The following is a 21,059-nucleotide window of genomic DNA, read 5'->3' as shown; positions in this document are numbered from 1 at the left end:
AGGTATCTTTATAAAACATAAATCACCTACAATGCTTTGCTCCTTAAAAATTGTTGATTACTTCATGATACCCATGGAAGAAGGAGAGACTCTTCAACATGGTCTTAAATCTTTCCCACAATTTAATCCCCAAACTAAGTGGTTAAGAGCTCTGACTTTGAAATCATGTCTGGATTAGAATCCTGTCTTAGTCACTTGAAAAGTTATGTGACTGCGAGGGAATAAGTTAACTATCTATAAAATGGGGGTAATATCTACCTCATAAAACTGTTGTGAAGATTAAAGGAGGTGTCTGCAAAACATTTACTATAGAACTTTAGGACTTGCCACTATAGTACACTAACAAATATATCTATATTAATATCCTTTCCAGCTTCATTCCCTAACACTTCCTCTCTACTCACACTAATAATCTTCTGCAGCAGCTATACTTCATAACATGCCAGTTCTCCAATCTTTTGGCTGTTTCATCATTCTTTGTATTTATTCACAATGCTTTATTTGTTTACAATGCTCATTCTATGTCAGCCTGCTTGGAAAGCCTGGTATTTAAAGTTTTGCTATGGATAATATCTAGTATATATACACAGTAACAGTAAAGGAAGTTAGAAATGACCAGGTTTTTCTGGTAGTTTGTGCTATGTATAAATTCTAGAACTCCATAGGCTTTCTTTGTTTTAATCAGTGAATATTTTACAGGCCCTAAATACTTTATTGGTTTTAGTGGTCAGAATACTCTCACCTATTTTGTGTATGCTATAGATTTTTGGCTCTTTAAATTTTTTTCACCTCTTAAAAGAAATTCATTTTCAGTTACTTATGTGCTTTGCAAATACTTTCACCCTAATCTAAGCCTAGACCAAACCAGGAAAATCATTTCCAATAACCTGAACCCAAGAGACTGTATAAACATATTTCTATTCTAGGAGTATGTCTTTTGACACCAAAAAAACAACCAGACATGCAAACTACTTCCTGATTATTTTGAAACAAGATCTAAAAGGTTTTTTAAAATGCACTTGAGACAGCTCAAAAATATTCAGAAATGTTCTGATATTTCTAAAGTATTTTTTACCCATTCATGGAGATTTGAAAGTAGAAAACTATAGATACCATGCTCTTCTTTTTTTCCTTTCTTTTCTGTTTTTTTCTTTACCTTTGATCCTTCAGGGCCGTTTTGTCCAGGGATCCCAATATCTCCAGGAAAACCCTAGGGAACACAAATAATATAGGGAGTTTATTCCATAGCAAATTACTTTAAATTTATTAAGCATATAAAAATTCACTTTGCCTTCCTTTGATGTCCAGTTAATATGATTTATTTTCCTCAAAATTAATTAATTTAATATCTTTCAATATTAAGACTGTTATGCAGTTGTCTGGCAATGGAATGCAAAACTTACAAAGTATACTAAAATAAAGCTCACTTCATCAATTATTCACAAACAATCCTCAGACCCAAAGAAAATTCTCTAATCTAGTCTAAGAAATTTTTAAAATCATATTCAGAATCATTCAAAACTTGAAAAAAAAGACAAAAATATATGTAACAGGTCTTTTAAGTGTCATATGGGACACAGAGTCACCCAACAATTAGGAGAATGTACTTTGTTAGACTCACTGTTTACTAACTACACATTAATTCTTCTGTTTGGTATAAAAGAAAAAAAAAACCCACAGGTTACAGCTTAATATACAGGATACTAATTAGTTTTACATCAAACTCAACTATCTTATTCTAACATTCCCATATTCAATTGTCTATAAATAGATCAAATGTTCTTTGAATTTATTTTGACATTTTACTGGTTTTATCATTAGTTAATGAATTGAATAAAATCTTTGACCTATGTTTACTTAATATTTGCCTGAAAATCAAAATATTACCTTTTTGGAAATTATACTTTAGCAGTCTAAAACAGTTATTTCAAGAAATAAAAAATGGACCAGTGTTAAATAAGTCTGTGCTGAGAAAAAGCCAAGAATGTTGCTCTAAAATGTTAGAGCAATATTCTTTCTCAAATAATACATTAGAATGAAATTCATCAGGATCAGTTTCAATACTGATATAAGCTAATAATTATACTTTCCTTATATTTTGTCACAGATAGTTATTTTAGTGTTTTCTTCTGACATGGAAAAAGGAATAAAAAGAAAGACAAGTAGAAAAATCATATCTTTAAAAGTTAAGAAGGCTGCAATTAAGTATGAATATCAGCTAGAAAAGACAGTTCAGTGGAGGGGTAAATATTATGATAATTAGTGCCAACTAATAAGATAGACTAGCAAGATTGATTCTGGAAAACTCATCTTAGGGGAAAAAAAAATCGAAATTAAGTGATACCAATTCATCCAGTATGGATTAGAAAAGAAATGTCTTGATTCCAATTTAAACTTGGGTTCTGTGGAGAAAATATTACTTGTGGATGTTTCTGGCAAGAGAAAAGGCAGTGGTAACAGAAAGGCTGGACACAAGGTCAGATTTCTGGAAGCTTTGGAACAGAATACTTTCAATTCAGACATGCCGATTGCTTTTCTAAGGGAAATCAGGGTTACATATACCTTCTCTCCCTGGAGGAGTAGATAGCAACCCACTCCAGTATTCTTGCCTGGGAAATCTCTTGGACAGAGGAGTCTGGCAGGCTACAGTCCATGGGATAGCAAAGAGTTGGACGCAACTGAGTATGTGCACGTGTGCGCGCGCGCGCACACACACACACACCCACCCCCACCCACCCCTTCTCTGCCTTGAGTAATTTTTCTTTATCATTCTTCAACTGCAACACTTACATTTTAAGTAAGAGATTAAATTAAATATTACTTGCAAATCTTTCTTTGACCTCCAATACCCTGAGTTAGGTCCCATCTAAGACTCTCACACCATCCTAGGGTCCTACAAGGTTACTTAACGTAGTGTTTGGCTGGTTTGCTACTCCTCATCAGATTATAACACAGGTATGTATAATAAATTATGTATGTTACATATATAATAAATTCCTTGAGGGCAACTTTATGTCTCCTAACCACCATATTCCCAGAAACTAGTAAAACACTTGGCACATAATAAATGTTAAAAATATTTTATTTATTTTTGTTGTTGTTGAACAATGACGTGTTCGTTTCTTTTGCCAAAAAAAGAAATGACAACATGGCTAGTGGCTACTTTTGGCCCCTTGGTACCAGTTTACAACCACTGGTTCACAGCATCCTCATGGATAAATTCATAATTCCCATCCATCCAAAAGATGAGCCTAGAACACCTTCTTATACTTGAAAGAAAGCTGTAAAAAGTATAAAATTTGTCATGTTAAAAGAACTCTGGGAGTCTGAAAAGGATCTCACCAGCCAGATGTGAGATAATATGAACTTCAATAAGGATAAAAACTGCAATGGATTGAAACATGTCAAATATGTTTAAATTCAAAAGTTCAAAATGATACAATAACAAAAAATTATTCACATTTAGCAGCTGAAAGAGAGCCAACTCATTTCCAAAACTGGTAAACAAGGGTGAAGAATCAAGCGTTTATTCTACCTTTTCTATACATACTATAACTAACCAAAGAGCAGATTAGGGGATGTATTCCAGCCAATAAACCAAAAAAAAAAGAGAGAGAGAGAGAACAAGAATATCACCATTTTGCAATACACTGCATGATCTAATGTATTAATATATAGGGAATTGAAGCATCAAAACTGTTACTGACATCACAGAATGATACTAGACATTTTGTGCTTCCTGATGAAAGAACACAGTATCACCCACAGTCTTGCCAAAAACAAACAAGCAAAACTGACTTTGGTCAGGCCTCTATATGTGACTACTAATTTGCAGGAAATACAGAGGAAGGAGAAAACATGCTTATCTACATCATGAGACTATAATCAGCAAAACCCAGGCTGTTAGAAACTCTACAGGTTAATGACTGGGGATCGTCAACAATTATAAAGTGGGGGAAAAATATGGAAAAAAGAACTTTTAGACTGAAAAACACAAGACTTAAAAAAAGAAAACAAGACTAAACAATAGTTTTAAAAGATGTGCACTTGAGTGATAAACTATAAAAGATAGAAGAGGAGCTGCTTACTTTCAAAAGGAGAAAAGAGGCTTGTGGCTGGGTTGGTATCCATAAAAGTTTCTGGGGATAACTGGCAGTTCCATTCCTGACCTGTGTGGTAGTTGTAAGAGCATTTGTCTTATAACTGCATGTGATGTGCATTTGTTTTATATTTTTCAGTGGCTGAAATTTATGTTCAATAGAACAGTAAAAAAAAAAAAAAAGAATTGTGACTTCTGGGTTAACATGGACTATGGAGTATATGCATGAACATTGGCTTCTTCTTAAACATGAAAATTATAGTAAAGGAATGTGAAAAAGACAAAAAGTACCAAAGATGAGGGAATAAGAGACAAAAGATGTCAAAAAATCTAATCCTATATTATAGCCATGTAAGTTGACTATTTTAAAATTAAAACTTTATTTAAAAGTTCAGAAGCACATCAATTTAGTTATTAAAAAGACGGAGGAAAAAACGCTCTTTAAATAGTATACCTTAGAAACTTGAAACTTGGCCAGAAAATATTTTTATTATATAAAAAATCCCATACCTGAATTTTTGGTATGGATTGGGTTACCATCAGGTAAAGATCTTACCTTTTAAATAATAATAAATTTAAAATATAAAAATCAGAGTTAACCTTGGTCAACTGTATTTTAATGATAATACATATCTATAAAAGAAATTCTTTAACTTTCAAATTTACTGTTGAAATTGTAAATCAAATGACAGGACATGGCTACCAGTGCCAAGTAGCAAAATTTCAGAGAGCTTAGAAATTGAAAGATATAAAAATATACTGTTCAGCATTTATAACTTTCATTTAAAAAAACTACACTGGCATGAAACTATATAGAAAAAAAATTTAAAAATATAATAAAATGCTCTAATTCTGCTTTTTTCATTTAAAATATTTTGGTAAACATTGAAAAGTCAAAATGGTTTCTTCCACAATGCACTTCACTATCTCTGTGGTCACATCACAACTGAAAACATAGCACCTTACTGAGGAAAAGGACTAGGAGCCTGATTTCTGGAGATTTCTTTAAAAAAAAAAAAAAACTGTGATGTAACTGATATATAACATATTACTTTCAAGGTAAAACACCTGTATATACAGAGAAATGATTATTACAATAAGTCTAGCTAACATCCATCACCATCGTTATAATTGTGTATGTGATAACTTTTGATATGTACTCTCAGCATATATATTTGTGCTATATATACATAGCACAAATATATAATACAAATATATAATACAGTATTATATTTTCAAAAATAATAATACAGTATATATAATATATACATTTATATATATTTCAAATATATAATATTTGAAATTTCAAATATATAATACAGTATTATTAACTATCTCACCATGTTATACATTACATTCCTATGACTTACTTACTGGTTTATTTTAGCCTTTGTTGTCTGTGCTTCTGGTGTCAAAGAAAGAAAGAAAGAAAAAGTCATCACCAAGACTAATGTCAAGGAGCTTCTGCCAATGTTGTCTTCTATGAGTTTTATGGTTTCAGGTAGTCCGATCAAGCTTTATATCCAATTTGAGTTAATTTTTGTGTATAATATAAGATAGAGGTAAAGTTTCTTTTTTTTTTTTGGCATGTGCTGTTCAATTTTCCCCAAACCATTACTAAATGGACTGTCCTTTCCCTCACTGTATACTCTTGGCTCCTTTGTCATAGATTAACCGACCATATGTGGATGGGTTTATTTCTGATCTTTCTTTTTTTCCTTTCTATTTTGTTCCACTAATCTGTGTGTCTGTTTTTATAACAATATCATACTATTTTAATTACTAAACCTTTGTAATGTAGTTTAAAACTAGGAAGTGTAATGCCTCCAACTTTGTTCTTCTTTCTCAAGGTTGCTTTGGCTATTTGGGGCCATTTATGATTCCATGCTGGAGAAAGAAATGGCAACACACTCTAGTATTCTTGCCTGGAAAATCCCATGGATGGAAAAGCCTGGTAGGCTACAGTCCGTAGGGTCACAAAGAGTCAGATTGTTTGTTCCATTTTTGTGAAAGATGCCATTGGAGTTTTGGTAAGGATTGCACTGAATCTGTAGATTGCTTTGACAAGTATGGACATTTTAACAATATTAATAATTCTTCCAGTCAATGAACATGGAATATCTTCTCATTTATTTGTGTCTCCTTCAATTTCTTTCATCAATGTCTTACAGTTTTCAGTATACATGTCTTTCAGCTCCATGGTTAAATTTATTCCTAGGTTTTTGTTTTGTTTTGTTTTGTTCTGAGGCAAATGGGATTGTTTTAAGTTCTTATTCTGATATTAGTGTAATGAAACAACTGATTTTTTGTATCTTGATTTTGTATTTTGCATCTGCTGCCTTTTTAATAGAAATAGTTTAATCACCATTTTTTTATCAAGAAGCAGAAAACTCAAGAAGCTTTAAAAATAATAAGTAAAAATGTGTCTTCTATTTTTGGACTTCTAATATTTGTTTACTGTACCAAGAAGAGTGATTCAGCATTCTCTCCAGTAAAAACAAGGTTTTATTATTCTCTGATCACTAAAAGCTGGAGCCTAATTCACATCCATTTTTAAAGCAAAGCATGGAAATTAAAGCACTAACAAATTCCATTAGTTTCCTAAGTCATAAAAGTAAAACATTGTCTTTCCTACTCTGGCAAAGTGTCCTAATAGGATAAATATAATGTTCTATGGTATCCATTGAGCACATTAGTATCTCTTTAATAAGAATAGTAAGTCTGTTTTATTTTGAAATATATAGTTCTTCTAGGTAAAAAAATAGTTTAAAATGGTAAATGGACAAATAATCCACAATAATTAATTCAATGGATAAACTAATTATTGTGTATTGGTAAAATGAAACAACCTGGATGTGGTACCCTGGATTAATCTCAAATACATTATGCTAAGTAAAAGAAGTCAGACCAAACAAGAGTACATACCGTATGAGTTCATTTACATACAACTTTGGAAAAATGCAAATTCATCTAAAATGCAAAAAGCAGATCAGTGGTAGCCGGTGAAGAGCTGGGCAGGAAAACAAAATGAGGGATCACAAAATGTGAGTACATGTTGAGTTTGACAAATACCTTTTCTATCTTGATCTTGGTGATGGTTTCACAGGTGGCACATATATGAAAAATTATGAAATTACACAATTTAAAATATACACTGTGGCTCAGATGGTAAATCTGCCTGCAATGCAGGAGACCTGGGTTCCATTCCTGGGTTGAGAAAACTTTCTGGTGAAGGGAATGGCTATCCATCTTTCATTTATATTTTACAATAGTTAGGCACATGGAGATATTCTGGAGCACTTCTTACCAGGTTAGTCAATAAGCAGCAATAAATGATGGCTACCTCCTTGATAAGGCCAATTGCCAGGGACCGAGTAGGGAAGAAGTACAGAAGCAGCCTTATGTCAGAGGATGTAAACTAGGGAAAAATGGAAGATTCTAGAAGTAAGATTTATTTTTAGGGGAAACATCAAAAACTCAAATACTAAGAGGAATAATGGAGTTTCCCGTGGGTAGCCATTCCCTTCTCCAAGGGATATTCCCAATCTAAGGGTTGAACCCAGGTCCCCCACATTGTAGGCTGATGTGTTACCATCTGAGCCATGGTGTATATTTTAAACTGTGTAATTTCATAATTTTTCACATATGCATAACCTGTGAAACCATCACCAAGATGAAGATAGAAAAGGTTATTTGTATAACTCAGTACTGTGTGGATCACAACAAACTGTGGAAAATTCTTTAAAAAATTGGGAATACCAGACCACCTGATCTGCCTCCTAAGAAACCTGTGTATGGATCAAGAAGCAACAGTTAGAACTGGACATGGAACAACAGACTGGTTCAAAATTGGAAAATAAGTACATTGAGGCTGTATATATGCAGAGTACATTATGCGAAATGCCAGGCTGGATGAAGCACAAGCTGGAATCAAGATTGCCAGGAGAAATATCAATAACCTCAGATATGCAGATGACACCACCCTTATGGCAGAAAGTGAAGAGGAACTAAAGAGCCTCTTGATGAAAGTGAAAGAGGAGAGTAAAAGAGCTGGCTGAAAACTCAACATCTGAAAAACTAAGATCATGACATCTGATCCCATCACTTCATGGCAAATAGATGGGGAAACAATGGAAACAGTGAGAGAATTTATTTTCTTGGGCTCCAAAATCACTGCAAACAGTGACTGCAGCCATGAAATTAAAAGACACTTGATCTTTGGAAGAAAAGCTATGAGAAACAGACAATGTAATAAAAAGCAGAGATATCACTTTGCTGACAAAGGTCCGTCTAGTCAAAGCTATGGCTTTTCCAGTTGTCATGTATGGATGTGAGAGTTGGACCATAAACAAGGATGAGCACCAAAGAACTGATGCTTTTGAACTGTGGTGTTGGAGAAAACTCTTGAGAGTCCCTTGGACTGCAAGGAAATCAAACCAGTCAATCGAAAGGAAATACCTTAATATTCATTAAAAGGACTGATGCTGAAGCTGAAGCTCCAATACTCTGGCCACCTGATGGGAAGAAGTGACTCATTAGAAAATACCCTGATGCTGGGAAAGATTGAAGGCAGAAGGAAAAGGGAACAACAGGGGATGAGATAGCTGGATGGCATCATCAACTCAATGGACAGGAGTTTGAGCAAACTCTAGGAGGCAGTGAAGGACAGAGAAGTTTGGCATGCTGCAGTTCATGGGGTCACAAAGAGTCAGACATGACTGAAGGACTGAACAACAATAACCCACTCCAGTATTCTTGCCTGGAGAATTCCATGCACAGAGGAGCCTGGTGGGCTACAGTCCATGGGGTTGCCAAGAGTCAGACATCAACTGAGGGACTCTCACTTTCACTTTTCATATTATAAATATATACCTCAATTATACCTATATAAAGCTATACAAATAAAAGCTAATTGGTATTGTGTGTTTTAGAAAATCATTTGCTCTTTGGTAAGCAACAGTTTGTTATGATTTGAAAGAAAGAAAATAGAATTTATTCATTGAACTTGGCCCCAGATAAAATTTGTGAAATTCAGAATCTGAATAGTTTTGGAAGTAATAGCATATTCAATTATAATAGATTAAAAATAAAGCACATATTTGGGGAAATTTCCACTTTTATGTTATTTTATAATATAGCTTTATTTTTTATTTATTTTTTAAATGTGAATTTGAGGCTCATTTATTCACTTCTCTTTAACATGTTGCCTAAGCATTTCCAGGGATACAAATAATTTTTTTATAATGTGACTTTAGATACTCTGTTATTATAGATGAATGACATTTATGTCATCTGTCAAGTTTTTTCATTGATTTCTATATACATTGTGCATTACATACATAAGAATACAATATGATTTGGCTTAAATTTATTTTCTGGGTAGTTTATAAGTCTAAACAAAGTAGAGACGTTGCTTTGAAAAATAGTCATGTTGAGAAAAGATAAAATTAAAAAATCACTTAAGATAGGGTAACATACAAACTATGAATTCCTAGAGGGCAAAGTTATGCAAACCCTCATCTGGTGCTGTGCACACAGTACATTAAATAAATATTTGATGGCTGGAATTGATGAACACATTAAAAACAAATTCTATTTGAATAATTATATTTTCAATTATGCAGTTTCCAAAGTTACCCTTTGTCTGAAAAAAATCACCAACTAGTATATATTCTATAAATAGGATTAAAATTTTACATATGCAAACAAGAAACGAATGCCCTCAGAGGGAGAGAGATTCTGAAAGGGGGTAATCTGGTTTGAGACACGGATCCAAAAAACAATCATAAGATTTTGTTCTTTAGCATTTGTGGAAGTACATGCCATGTCAAGGAATATACTGAGTCCAAGTACGAAAGTAATAAAAGAAGATTAAAATGATCTTTTCTGAGTGAGGATAATCCATCCAAAAGTTAATGCCAAAAAAAATATTTGAAAGGACAAAAGTAAAAAATATCAGTTTCTCAGTAAATTATAGAAACTAAACTGTAACACAGTGTGTAACTGCAAATTAAGAAACTGTTCTGTCTTCTGAGAAAACCACAAACAGAAAGCATGAGCTTCTGGAAAAAGAAATGCAGAATAAAGAATTCATCTAAGTATCTGGCTCGCTTTCGTTTTCTTGCTGTTTAGATCTAAAAATCCATCTAAACCAGATTTTTTTCATTATGATACTGTTGAAAATCTTTGCAAATGATTATTGCTATTTATATTTTTCCTTTTTGCAACTCTGTATGTTTAAGCAGTAAAAATAGCACAGCTGAACTCTAAATTCCATTTATATTTAACATTCTAAAAACTCAGCAGAGAAAATCCACAAAGATGATAAAATGCCTTACAAGATAGCATACACTCTCTCCTGAATAAAACTTTGCTTAGTGTTCACAGTGTGTTTGAAGACACACACAAAAAACCCCCTTCAAAGTCAGCTGCAAGTCTTTTATTCTACAGAAAGCTATAGAAAACTATCACTAAACTTATAATTTTAAATAAATTATTTTGATCATTATTTGATACTTAAGTTTGGATAACCTATAGTGACAAAGAGCAGTTCTGTAGTAGACTTCGGAAGGGAGGAACATGAAGACCAAAAGGAAAGATTACAAAGGTGAACAAAGAAACTTTGGGGTTTGATGGGTAAGTTCACTATTTTGATTTTGGTGACTGTTTTACAAGATAAACATATGTCAAGAATGATCAAATTATACAATGTAACTATATGCAGTTTTGCTGTATATAAATTATACTTCAATAAAACTGCAAAACAAAAGCAATGTTTTATATAACCACCTGTTTTTTTGGTAAACAATAGCTGTCAACCATTCAAAGAACCTCAGAAAATTTGTACTCAGATAAAAATCAGTGGAACTCAGACTTCAAAATGTTTTGGAGATAATAACATGACTGTGACTTGATACTTACCTTTAGATAAATATCATTGTGGGTACTCACGGTCTATATATTTAACTCATTTAGAATTCTTATGAGCACCTTAAAGTGTTTCTAGTCATTCCTTCAACACATAGTTACTATGCGTCAAGCATTGTTCTTGGTACTGAACATATGCTAGAGAAGGAAGATATTCCCTGGTTTCATAGAATGTATATTTTGGAGACTCTTTATCTTAGATTCTCATTTCATTGTACGTTTGAGGCAGGGAGTGAGAAGCTGGATGATTTAAAAACTTGATTTATATTGTTACTGGGAACTGGCATATATCAATTGCCCATGTTTGTTCTAAATACACAACTATGGGCCAGGGGCTTCTCAGGTGGCTCAATGGTAAAGAATTCGCCTGCCAATGTAGGAGACGTGGGTTTGATCCCTGGGTGGGGAAGATCCCCTGGAGAAGGGAATGGCAACCCACTACAGTATTCTTGCCTGGAGAATCCCATGAACAGAGGAGCCTGGTGGGCTACAGTCCATAGGGTCGCAAAGAATCAGACGTGACTGAGTGCGCGCGCGTGCACACACACCCACACCCACACACACACACACACACTCACCCATGGGCCTGGGGCAGTCTGTGTTTTTTCTCATTCTCTTGTTTTCCAAATGGAATGAATATTGTGGCCATCTTGCTTTTCTCTAATATCATATACTGACTTACATCTGTGCCTCACTGAGAATCCACCTTACCCAAAGAACCTGACCTTGGAGCTCAAAGCAACAACTGATCAATAGGTTGGGTTATCCTTCTTTGGAGAAAGAGGAATATATTTTCAGTTATGTGGATGGCTGCAGCATATTACCAAAGGCATTTGAAAAACTATGTAAGTGGGAAGAAGGGTATATAGGGCACCAAAGGCATAAAATGTAGAGGACATTTCTTTTTATCTGCTCACCATCTCTTTGGGAAATTACCCTCTTCCCCAATCTGTAGTGTGTGTGCTTCTGGTCCCATAGCAGTATTTAGGGGTAGGTAAATGATCCAAATCCTGCCAATTACAGTATTCCTGTTCCAATGGATGTTGTGATTGATTTAAAGACGACCTAATCCCAGTCAGATTGGCTGCAGTCCATCTTAGAATTTCTGCTAGAGCTAAACAGAAAGAAGAGTGCTTTCCTTTTGCTAAAATTGATCACTCTGAGAGCAACATAACCCCAGAGTTGCCAAAATCCAGTTTCCACAGTGTGTTGTGAATGAAGCCAATAGAGGTAAGTTAAGACTAGGAGATGAGGGTAATTTGATTATATTCATCTAGTTCCTGTACCTAGTGAAACCTCTTGGCACATGAACTGCTGGACTTCCTGACTACATTAGCCAGTCCCGAAAATTGGCTGAAAATTGTTTGAGTTAGGTTTCTGTCATTTTTAATGGAAATAGATCTGACTAAAACACTGAACTATCTGCAGTTCTCTAAATACACATAGCTTCATCATACACCTGTTCTGGAATATCCTTGCCCTATTTTTGCATTTGGTAAGTCTCTACTATTTCTTCATCAACCAACCTTCTTGGAAGTCTGTCTTACCTCCCTGCCCCAGGTTCCTTCATCACACAATTTGTTACCAACTCAATTATATCATGATCTGTGAAGCTTATCATAGTTCCTCTTAGTCAAAATCACCAACTTTTCCTTTATATTCCTACAGAACTATTAACATGGCTTTTTAGTACTTAATGCACTATATTATAATTTGTATGTGTTTCTTTATTCCAATATGTGAGCTGAGGGAGGGAAATGAATGTCTCTTACTCATCTTTATACCTCCAACATTTAACTTAATATGTTGCTGGAGACAATGCTCCATAGTCTTGAATTTTGCACCTTACACAAATGAGGTACATAGCTTTCCTCTTACCAGTCTCTTTAGGGAATTTTGCATAGTAAAGAGATAATGTCTTCCCCTACAGCAAAAGGCAATAATACTTATTGTCCAGATAATAATGTCTTTCTCTGGAACCCATTATTTTTTATAGCTGCTCATTATAAAAGATCTAGCTTACTTCAGCTCAAAGTTCCTCTTACATAATGCAACCCACTGCATATGCAAATATCATCCAGCTCTCTTTACATTACCCTCTGAGAAATGAAGATCACTGAGTCAGTGAAAAAATGTTGATACTCCAGCAACTACTACTGCTGAGAGTAATAAACGATCCTTTGTCTCTGTCCCAGGAGCCTTGTGTGTTCTCTCAGAATCTATGAAGTGGTTAAGCTAACTTGTTGCCTTGCCAATAGGATAAAATATCAGATCCTTCACAGTCCTTGATGGTTCTAGGGATGGGAAGGAATACTGGTAGAGAGACAGCTTTCTGGAAGAGAAAGTATGAGGGCTTCACCAGATGATAACAGGATAGGATATGGGAAGAGTTCATGGGAACTGACAGTGAACATGACCAAACTGTACAGTCAACCAGGCAATAAGTTGTCCCCAACTATACTACCTGTTAAGAGGAGGAACTGGGAAAGACGGCTATAGACCAAGTACGGAGTAGGAAGTACCTTCGGAGACAGTTGACCTAGTTGTTGGATGGAAAGATAATCCTCATCAATCTGTTGAGCAGCCTCAGGTCTAACTCACTGAAACAACAGTACTAAGTACTATTATTAACAGTAACTGATAAGATTTATCCTAGGCGGCAGAAGTTTCTATTCCCTTTCAGACAGCATGGACTACCATCTAAACTGAGTATGAAAAGATAGAAATTTGTGAATACTAATGGGATTGAAAAAGCAAGAGAATTCCAGAAAAACATCTACTTCTGCATTATAGACTATGCCAAAGCCTTTGACTGTGTGGATCACAACAAACTGTGGAAAATTCTTCAAGAGATGGGAATACCAGAACACCTTACCTGCCTCCTGAGAAATCTGTATGCAGGCTAAGAAGCAATAGTTAGAACTGGACATGGAACAACAGACTGGTTCCAAATCAGGAAAGGAGTACATCAAGGTGGGTATATTGTTACCCTGCTTATTTAACATATATGCAGAGTACATCATGCAAAATGCCAGGCTGGATGAAGTCCAAGCTGGAATCAAGATTGCCGAGAAAAATATCAATAACCTCAGATATGCAGATGACACCACCCTTATGGCAGAAAGTGAAGAAAAACTAAAGAGCCTCGTGATGAAAGTGAAAGAGGAGAGTGAAAAAGTTGGCTTAAAACTCAACATTCAGAAAACTAAGATCAATGTATCTGGTCTCATCACTTTATGGGAAATAGATGGGGAAACAATGGAAACAGTGAGAGACTTTAATTTTGGGGGCTCCAAAATCACTGCAGATGGTGATTGCAGCCATGAAATTAAAAGGCACTTGCTCCTTGGAAGAAAAGCTATGACCAACCTAGACAGCATATTAAAAAGTAGAGACATTACTTTACCAACAAAGGTCCATCTAGTCAAAGCTATGGTTTTTCCAATAGTCATGTATGGATGTGAGAGTTGGACTATATAGAAAGCTGAGCACCAAAGAATTGATGCTTTTAAACTGTGGTGTTGGAGAAGACTCTTGAGAGCCCCTTGGACTGCAAGGAGGTCAGACCAGTTAATCCTAAAGGAAATCAGTCCTGAATATTCATTGGAAGGACTGATGCTGAAGCTGAAACTCCAATACTTTGGCTACCTGATGTGAAGAACTGACTCATTGGAAAAGACCCTGAAGCTGGGAAAGATTGACGGAGGGAGGAGAAGGAAACAACCGAGGATGAGATGGTTGGATGGTATCACCAACACGATGGACATGAGTTTGAGTAAGCTCCAGGAGTTGGTGATGGACAGGGAGGCCTGGTGTGCTGTAGTCCATGGGGTCGCTAAGAGTCAGACATGACTGAGCGACTGAACTGACTGATAGGCAGAAAGCAGGCAAATCAATACAACTGGTTTACCTGGGAGATGAGGGGGAAGATTCCATATTTTTTTCCACAATACCACTGACATTAGGATTGGCTGGCTACTGAATACTGTTTCTGACACAGCTTGGAATCAAAGGCCTTATTCAACTGGCACCAATCTACTTTTTACAACTTTATCTGTCACTCTCTACCAACACAAGGAATCTGTATCAGCTAGCCAGTTTTAGACACTGTCTGTAAATCCACCATGAATATTGTTCAGTACCTAGATGTCCATCTCTGCTCGTGTGATTTACCCTGTCTGTACTGCCCTCCTGCTTTTCTGCCCTTATTCATCAACAATCTAATTCAAGATCCATCGTTTCCATGAACTCTTCCCTAATTATCCTATCTCATGTTAATCTCTTTCTACTAATACTGAACTATAATAACTATTCTAATTCTCACATGATGTCATTATAATTATGTAACAGTATATGTACATATCTTGTCTTTCTCAAGCAGGCTGTAAATTTCCCCAAATTATGGATAATACATACATTTTCGAATATATCCTACTGTGTTCACTAGGCACAGCCATGTCCACTGTAGGAACTCAAGAAATAATTTTTTTTTATTGACTGATTTAATCACATTTTCTTTCAGCACTACCTTCTGAGTAACAACTAGGAACACCAAATTAACCCAACAAAACCCAGGTGGTAAAAGATGCCAAAGATCTAATTGGTTTAAATGAAGGGAATTCATAAGCACTAAGTTTTATTCAACTCATGTAGCTGACCACAGGCGGCCTTATTCTGGTTAAGTTCACTAAAGTGCTAAAACAGACATTTAGAAGCACGGCTTGACTTTATATGAGCAGAGTCTCCAAATGAACTTCAGTTTTGGTTTCTAATGAAGACCACCCTGGTAGAAAAAGAGGACCCACTTCATGTCCACTTCTGCTATCTCCGTGATTAGTGGTCACTTGTGCAATAAACAACTGGCTTCATTTACCAAGAACATCATCCAAAATTCAACTACTTGGAAATCGCTGTAGCCCAAGGAGGTTAACAGCTGAATAAACAAACATTCTAACTATCTTGCTACCAAATTTGAAGGTGGTTCACTGCCAGAACTGGGAGGAAGCATAAGGTCAGTGCTCAAAACTGATATTATTATGGTTAAAGAAAAAGAAAAGAGTCTGGCATAGTATTTTCCATATGTTTTTATAAAAGACAAAGAACTATTATGGAAAAAATTTAAACTATGCTTTTTTTTAAATTAAATGTATTTATTTTAATTGGAGGTTAATTACTTTACAATATTGTATTGGTTTTGCCATACATCAACATGAATCTGCCATTGGTGTACACGTGCTCCCCATCCTGAACCCCCCTCCCACCTCCCTCCCCTTACCATCCCTCTGGGTCATCCCAATGCACCAGCCCCAAGCATCCTGTATCCTGCATCGAACCTGGACTGGCGATTCGTTTCTTATATTATACATGTTTCAATGCCATTCTCCCAAATCATCCCACCCTCTCCTTCTCCCACAGAGTCCAAAAGACTGTTCTATACATCTGTGTCTCTTTTGCAGTCTTGCATACAAGTACATGTTTTGAGACACCTCTAATATTTATAAGTCTACAAAAAGCTGAATGCACAGGTATATTTACTTCTTTGTTACAGAAATTTAATAATTCACCTGGAATAAGCAAAATGCTAAGAAGCAAGAAAAAAACTTAAATAGTCTGAAGTGACATTTGTTCAGATGATCTTTAATGATAAACAGTTTTTTCAATGCCAATGTCAAATTCTACAACTCAAAATTCATTGCATTAGTTTCAGCTTTCTGTTTAGTGTTGACATGTAAATATCCTTGAGAGGGAATTATATTGCCCTTAGCTGTTAATCAGTTAATGATGGGAGTGAGATATATTTCTCAGGTCTTTCTCTAAAAATAGGCTTTGACAAGAAGGGTAAATTATGGAAGGAAAAAGATACACTGGTTGTTTGAAATAGATAAGAACTCATGCCCAAGAGGGAAACAATATACACAGGAGAGACCAGAGGCCTCAGGAAAGAAATTCTTTGGCTATTTCATAATTTTCTCTGAGAACTACACTGATCCTAGACTATTAAAGAACGACCTGATTTTCTATTTTTATCAAAGCTAATTAATCTTGATGTTTGGGAAAAAGAGACAGTGGGGGCTTTACACAGTCTGAATTTAGTATTCAGTTCAGTTCAACCGCTTAGTTGTGTCCCCATGAACTGCAGCATGTCAGACTTCCCTGTCCATCAACTCCTGGAGCTCGCTCAAACTCATGTCAAAGCTCTTTTAAGTTAAGACTTAATCTAATTCACCATTTTTTTGTTTGTTTTAGTGATTAACATAAAATAGGTATCTCTAGGACTTCCCTGGTGGTACAGTGGATTAAGAATCCACCTTGCAATGCAGGGGACATGGGTTTGATCCTTGGTCCAGGAAGATTCCACATGCAATGGAGCAGCTAAGCCTGAGTGCCACAGCTACTGAGCCAGTGAGCTGCAACTACTGAAGCCCTTGTGCCCAGAGCCTGTGCTCCTCAACAAAAGAAGCCATCAAGGTGAGAAGCCCACGCACTACATACAGAGTAGCCCCCGCTCTCTGCAACTAGAGAAAGCAAAGAAGATTCAGTGCAACCAAATAAATAACATAAAATAAAAATAGGTATCTCTAAAGGATCTGTTGAAAATTAGTAACTTAGATTTAGATTTTCTCTTAAAGAGGAGCCAAAAAGGCAAGGGTACTCCTATAGTTAGGTGGACCTTTGGTTCTAAGGATCAGCCAGTCGCTAACATCTACATGGGCTTTCCTGATGGCTCAGTGGTAAACAATCTACCTGCCAGTGCAGGAGATGTGGGTTCGATCTTTGGGTCAGGAAGATCCCCTGGAGAAAAATATGGCAATGCACTCCAGTATTCTTGCCTGGGAAATACCATGGACAGAGGAGCTCGGACTGCTATAGTACATGCGGTCAAGAGTCAGATGTGATTTAGCAACTAAACAACAATACACATCCACATAAGTGCCAATAAAATTGTATGTGGAGAGAATGTCAGAGATTAGTACCATCATTCAAGATCTAAAATATGTAGGGTTTGTGCTCTCTATTAGAGCACTGTTTAATTTGTCAGACTGGCCCCTACAGAAATCAGTTTTATTCTGGAGAATGACTGTAGACCACCACAGCCCCAGTTGCAGCTGCTGTGTCAGATGTATTGAATAATATTATCACCCAAGCAGATGATTGAGACCCCCTTCACATGGTGTGTAATCACTGATTTGGCAAATGCACCCTTTTCATTTATGGTTTTTAAGAGATTGAAAGGTAGTTTACATTCATGTGGGCCCCTTTCAGTCTAGAAGTATCAGCAGTTCATCTTTACAGAGACAGGTATTTTAGTTAAGTGTGCCTCTCCTCCCTTTATAGGTTTAACTAGCACCACTATCTAGGGGATTACAGAATACCTGATCCACAGGCATGGATACCCACAGAGCACAGCATCTCTACATTGAAGGAGATATAAAAGTGACCCCCACGATACGATCCATTTGTCTTAATCCACCTTGTACCGTTTAGAGGTAGCCAGTCTCATGGAACATTGGAACTGCCTTCTAAAGTTATAACTGAAGAACCAGCTCAGAGGATTTTTGTCTCTAATAGGAAGGATACACAAGTTTGGGAACCAAGAAGTAGAAGTGAGTGTGGTCCTATCTGCCATCACTTCTAGTAAAACAGGATAATTTCTGCTTTCTGTCCCCACAATCTTGGACTTCACAGGGATGGAGATCCTGATACCCAAAGGGGCTCTCCTTTGACAGGAGACACTGCAAAGCTCTTAATAAACTAAAAATTATGTCTTCTACCACAGCACTTTAGATTTTTTATGACAAGATATAAGCAAACAAAAAGAGAGGTCACCAACTTGGCATGGTTAATTGACTGAAAAACAGGAAGAAAAGGAGGAAAGACTGCTTCATACCAAAGAGGCAGGAAGGAATTTATGTGGAATACAGGTGATGCAATGGAACTCCAAACAAAAGTTCATGCCCTAGGTTTTGGTTAACCACTAGACAAGTCACCAAGACCTACTGAGAAGAAGGTGAGTGTGAAAGGGATTTGAAATGGATAGTGAAGGAGGGAGAAATAAGTACCAGTTGTGGCCCCAATTGAAACTGGATCGACAACAGCCATTGTACATCGCATTAAAACAAACAGATCTATTAGACCAAAAATAAGTGGTGATACAGCACTTGAAAAGAGGCTCAACATAACAAAAACAAACAAACAGCCCAATAAAAAAAGGACAGAAGATCTAAATAGACATTTTTTCAAAGAAGACATACAGATGGCCAAAAAGCACAAGAAAAGATGTTCAACATAATTAATTATTAGAGAAATGCAAACCAAAAGTACAGTCAAGTATTACTTCACACTGATCAGAATGGTCATCATCAAAAAATCTACAAACAATAAATGTTGGAGAGGGTGTAGAGGAAAGAGAACTCTTCTACATTGTTGGTGGCAATATAAATTGGTACAACCACTATGAAAAACAGTATGGAAGCTCCTTACAAAACTAAAAATAAAGCTGCAATATGATCTAACAATCCTACTCATGGGTATATAGTCAGAGAAAACCATAATTCAAAAAGGTAAATGCACTCCAAAGTTCACTGCAGTACTATTTACAACAGCCAAGACATGGAAGCAACTGAAACATCCATCAACAAATGAAAGATGTTGTATGTATATACAACGGAATATTACTCAGCCATAAAAGAATGAAATAATGCCATTTGAAGCAAAATGAATATAGTTTCTTATGCTAAGTGAAGTTAGAAAAAGACAAACATCATATGATGTCATTTATATGTGGAATATAAAAAAATGATACCAATGAACTTATTTTACAAAAAAGAAATAGACTTACAGACATAGAAAATAAATTTATGGCTACCAAAGGGGATAGTGGAGAGGAGCAGGGAGATAAATTAGTAATGAACATATACATAATTATGGCAGAAAATGAAGAGGAACTAAAAAGCCTCTTGATGAAAGTGAAAGAGGAGAGTGAAAAAGTTGGCTTAAAGCTCAACATTCAGAAAACTAAGATCATGGCATCTGGTCCCATCACTTCATGGCAAATAGATGGGGAAACAGGGGAAACCGTCAGACTTTATTTTTTTGGCTCCAAAATCACTGCAGATGGTGACTGCAGCCATGAAATTAAAAGACGCTCACTCCTTGGAAGGAAAGTTATGACCAACCTAGATAGCATATTCAAAAGCAGAGACATTACTTTGCCAACAAAGGTCCGTCTAGTCAAGGCTATGGTTTTTCCAGTGGTCATGTATGGATATCAGAGTTGGACTGTGAAGAAAGCTGAGCGCCGAAGAATTGATGCTTTTGAACTGTGGTGTTGCAGAAGACTCTTGAGAGTCCCTTGGACTGCAAGGAGATCTAACCAGTCCATTCTGAAGGAGATCAGCCCTGGGATTTCTTTGGAGGGAATGATGCTAAAGCTGAAACTCCAGTACTTTGGCCACCTCATGCGAAGAGTTGACTCATTGGAAAAGACTCTGATGCTGGGAGGGATTGGGGGCAGGAGGAGAAGGGGACAACAGAGGATGAGATGGCTGGATGGCATCACTGACTCGATGGACGTGAGTCTCAGTGAACTCCGGGAGTTGGTGATGGACCGGCCAATCATAGGCCTGGCGTGCTGTGATTCATGGGGTCGCAAAGAGTCAGACACGACTGAGCGACTGACCTGAACTGAACTGAACTACTATATATAAAATAGGTAAACAAGGACCTACTGTGTAGCACAGGGAATTCTACTCAATATTCTGTAATGACCTAGATGGGAAAAGAATCTAAAGAAGAGTGGATATATGTATATGCAAAACCAATTCACTTTGTTTTACACTTAAAATTTATACAACATTGTAAATCAACTAAACTCCAATAACAATTTTTTAAAAAATTTAAAAGAACTACATGAGGTGATGGATGTATTAATTATCTTGATCATGATAATAATTCCACAATGTATATCAAGTCATCACATTGTATACTTTTATACATATAATTATATTTTCTGATTATCCCCAGTTATTTTTCA

General features: G+C 36.0%; 1 protein-coding gene across 1 annotated transcript in view; it reads right to left on the bottom strand.

Annotated features, from left to right (window-relative positions):
- Positions 1–21,059, bottom strand: part of COL24A1 (collagen type XXIV alpha 1 chain) — a 404,934-nt gene that overhangs the window by 225,824 nt on the left and 158,051 nt on the right. The window contains exon 21 of the mRNA XM_055587104.1: positions 1,157–1,210. Within this exon, the coding sequence (XP_055443079.1) occupies positions 1,157–1,210 (54 nt within the window). The remainder of the gene's footprint in view (positions 1–1,156; positions 1,211–21,059) is intronic.

Source organism: Bubalus kerabau, chromosome 6 (assembly GCF_029407905.1).
Source record: "Bubalus kerabau isolate K-KA32 ecotype Philippines breed swamp buffalo chromosome 6, PCC_UOA_SB_1v2, whole genome shotgun sequence".
Classification (NCBI taxonomy): domain Eukaryota; kingdom Metazoa; phylum Chordata; class Mammalia; order Artiodactyla; family Bovidae; genus Bubalus; species Bubalus kerabau.
This window is presented reverse-complemented; position numbering and strand designations above follow the sequence as displayed.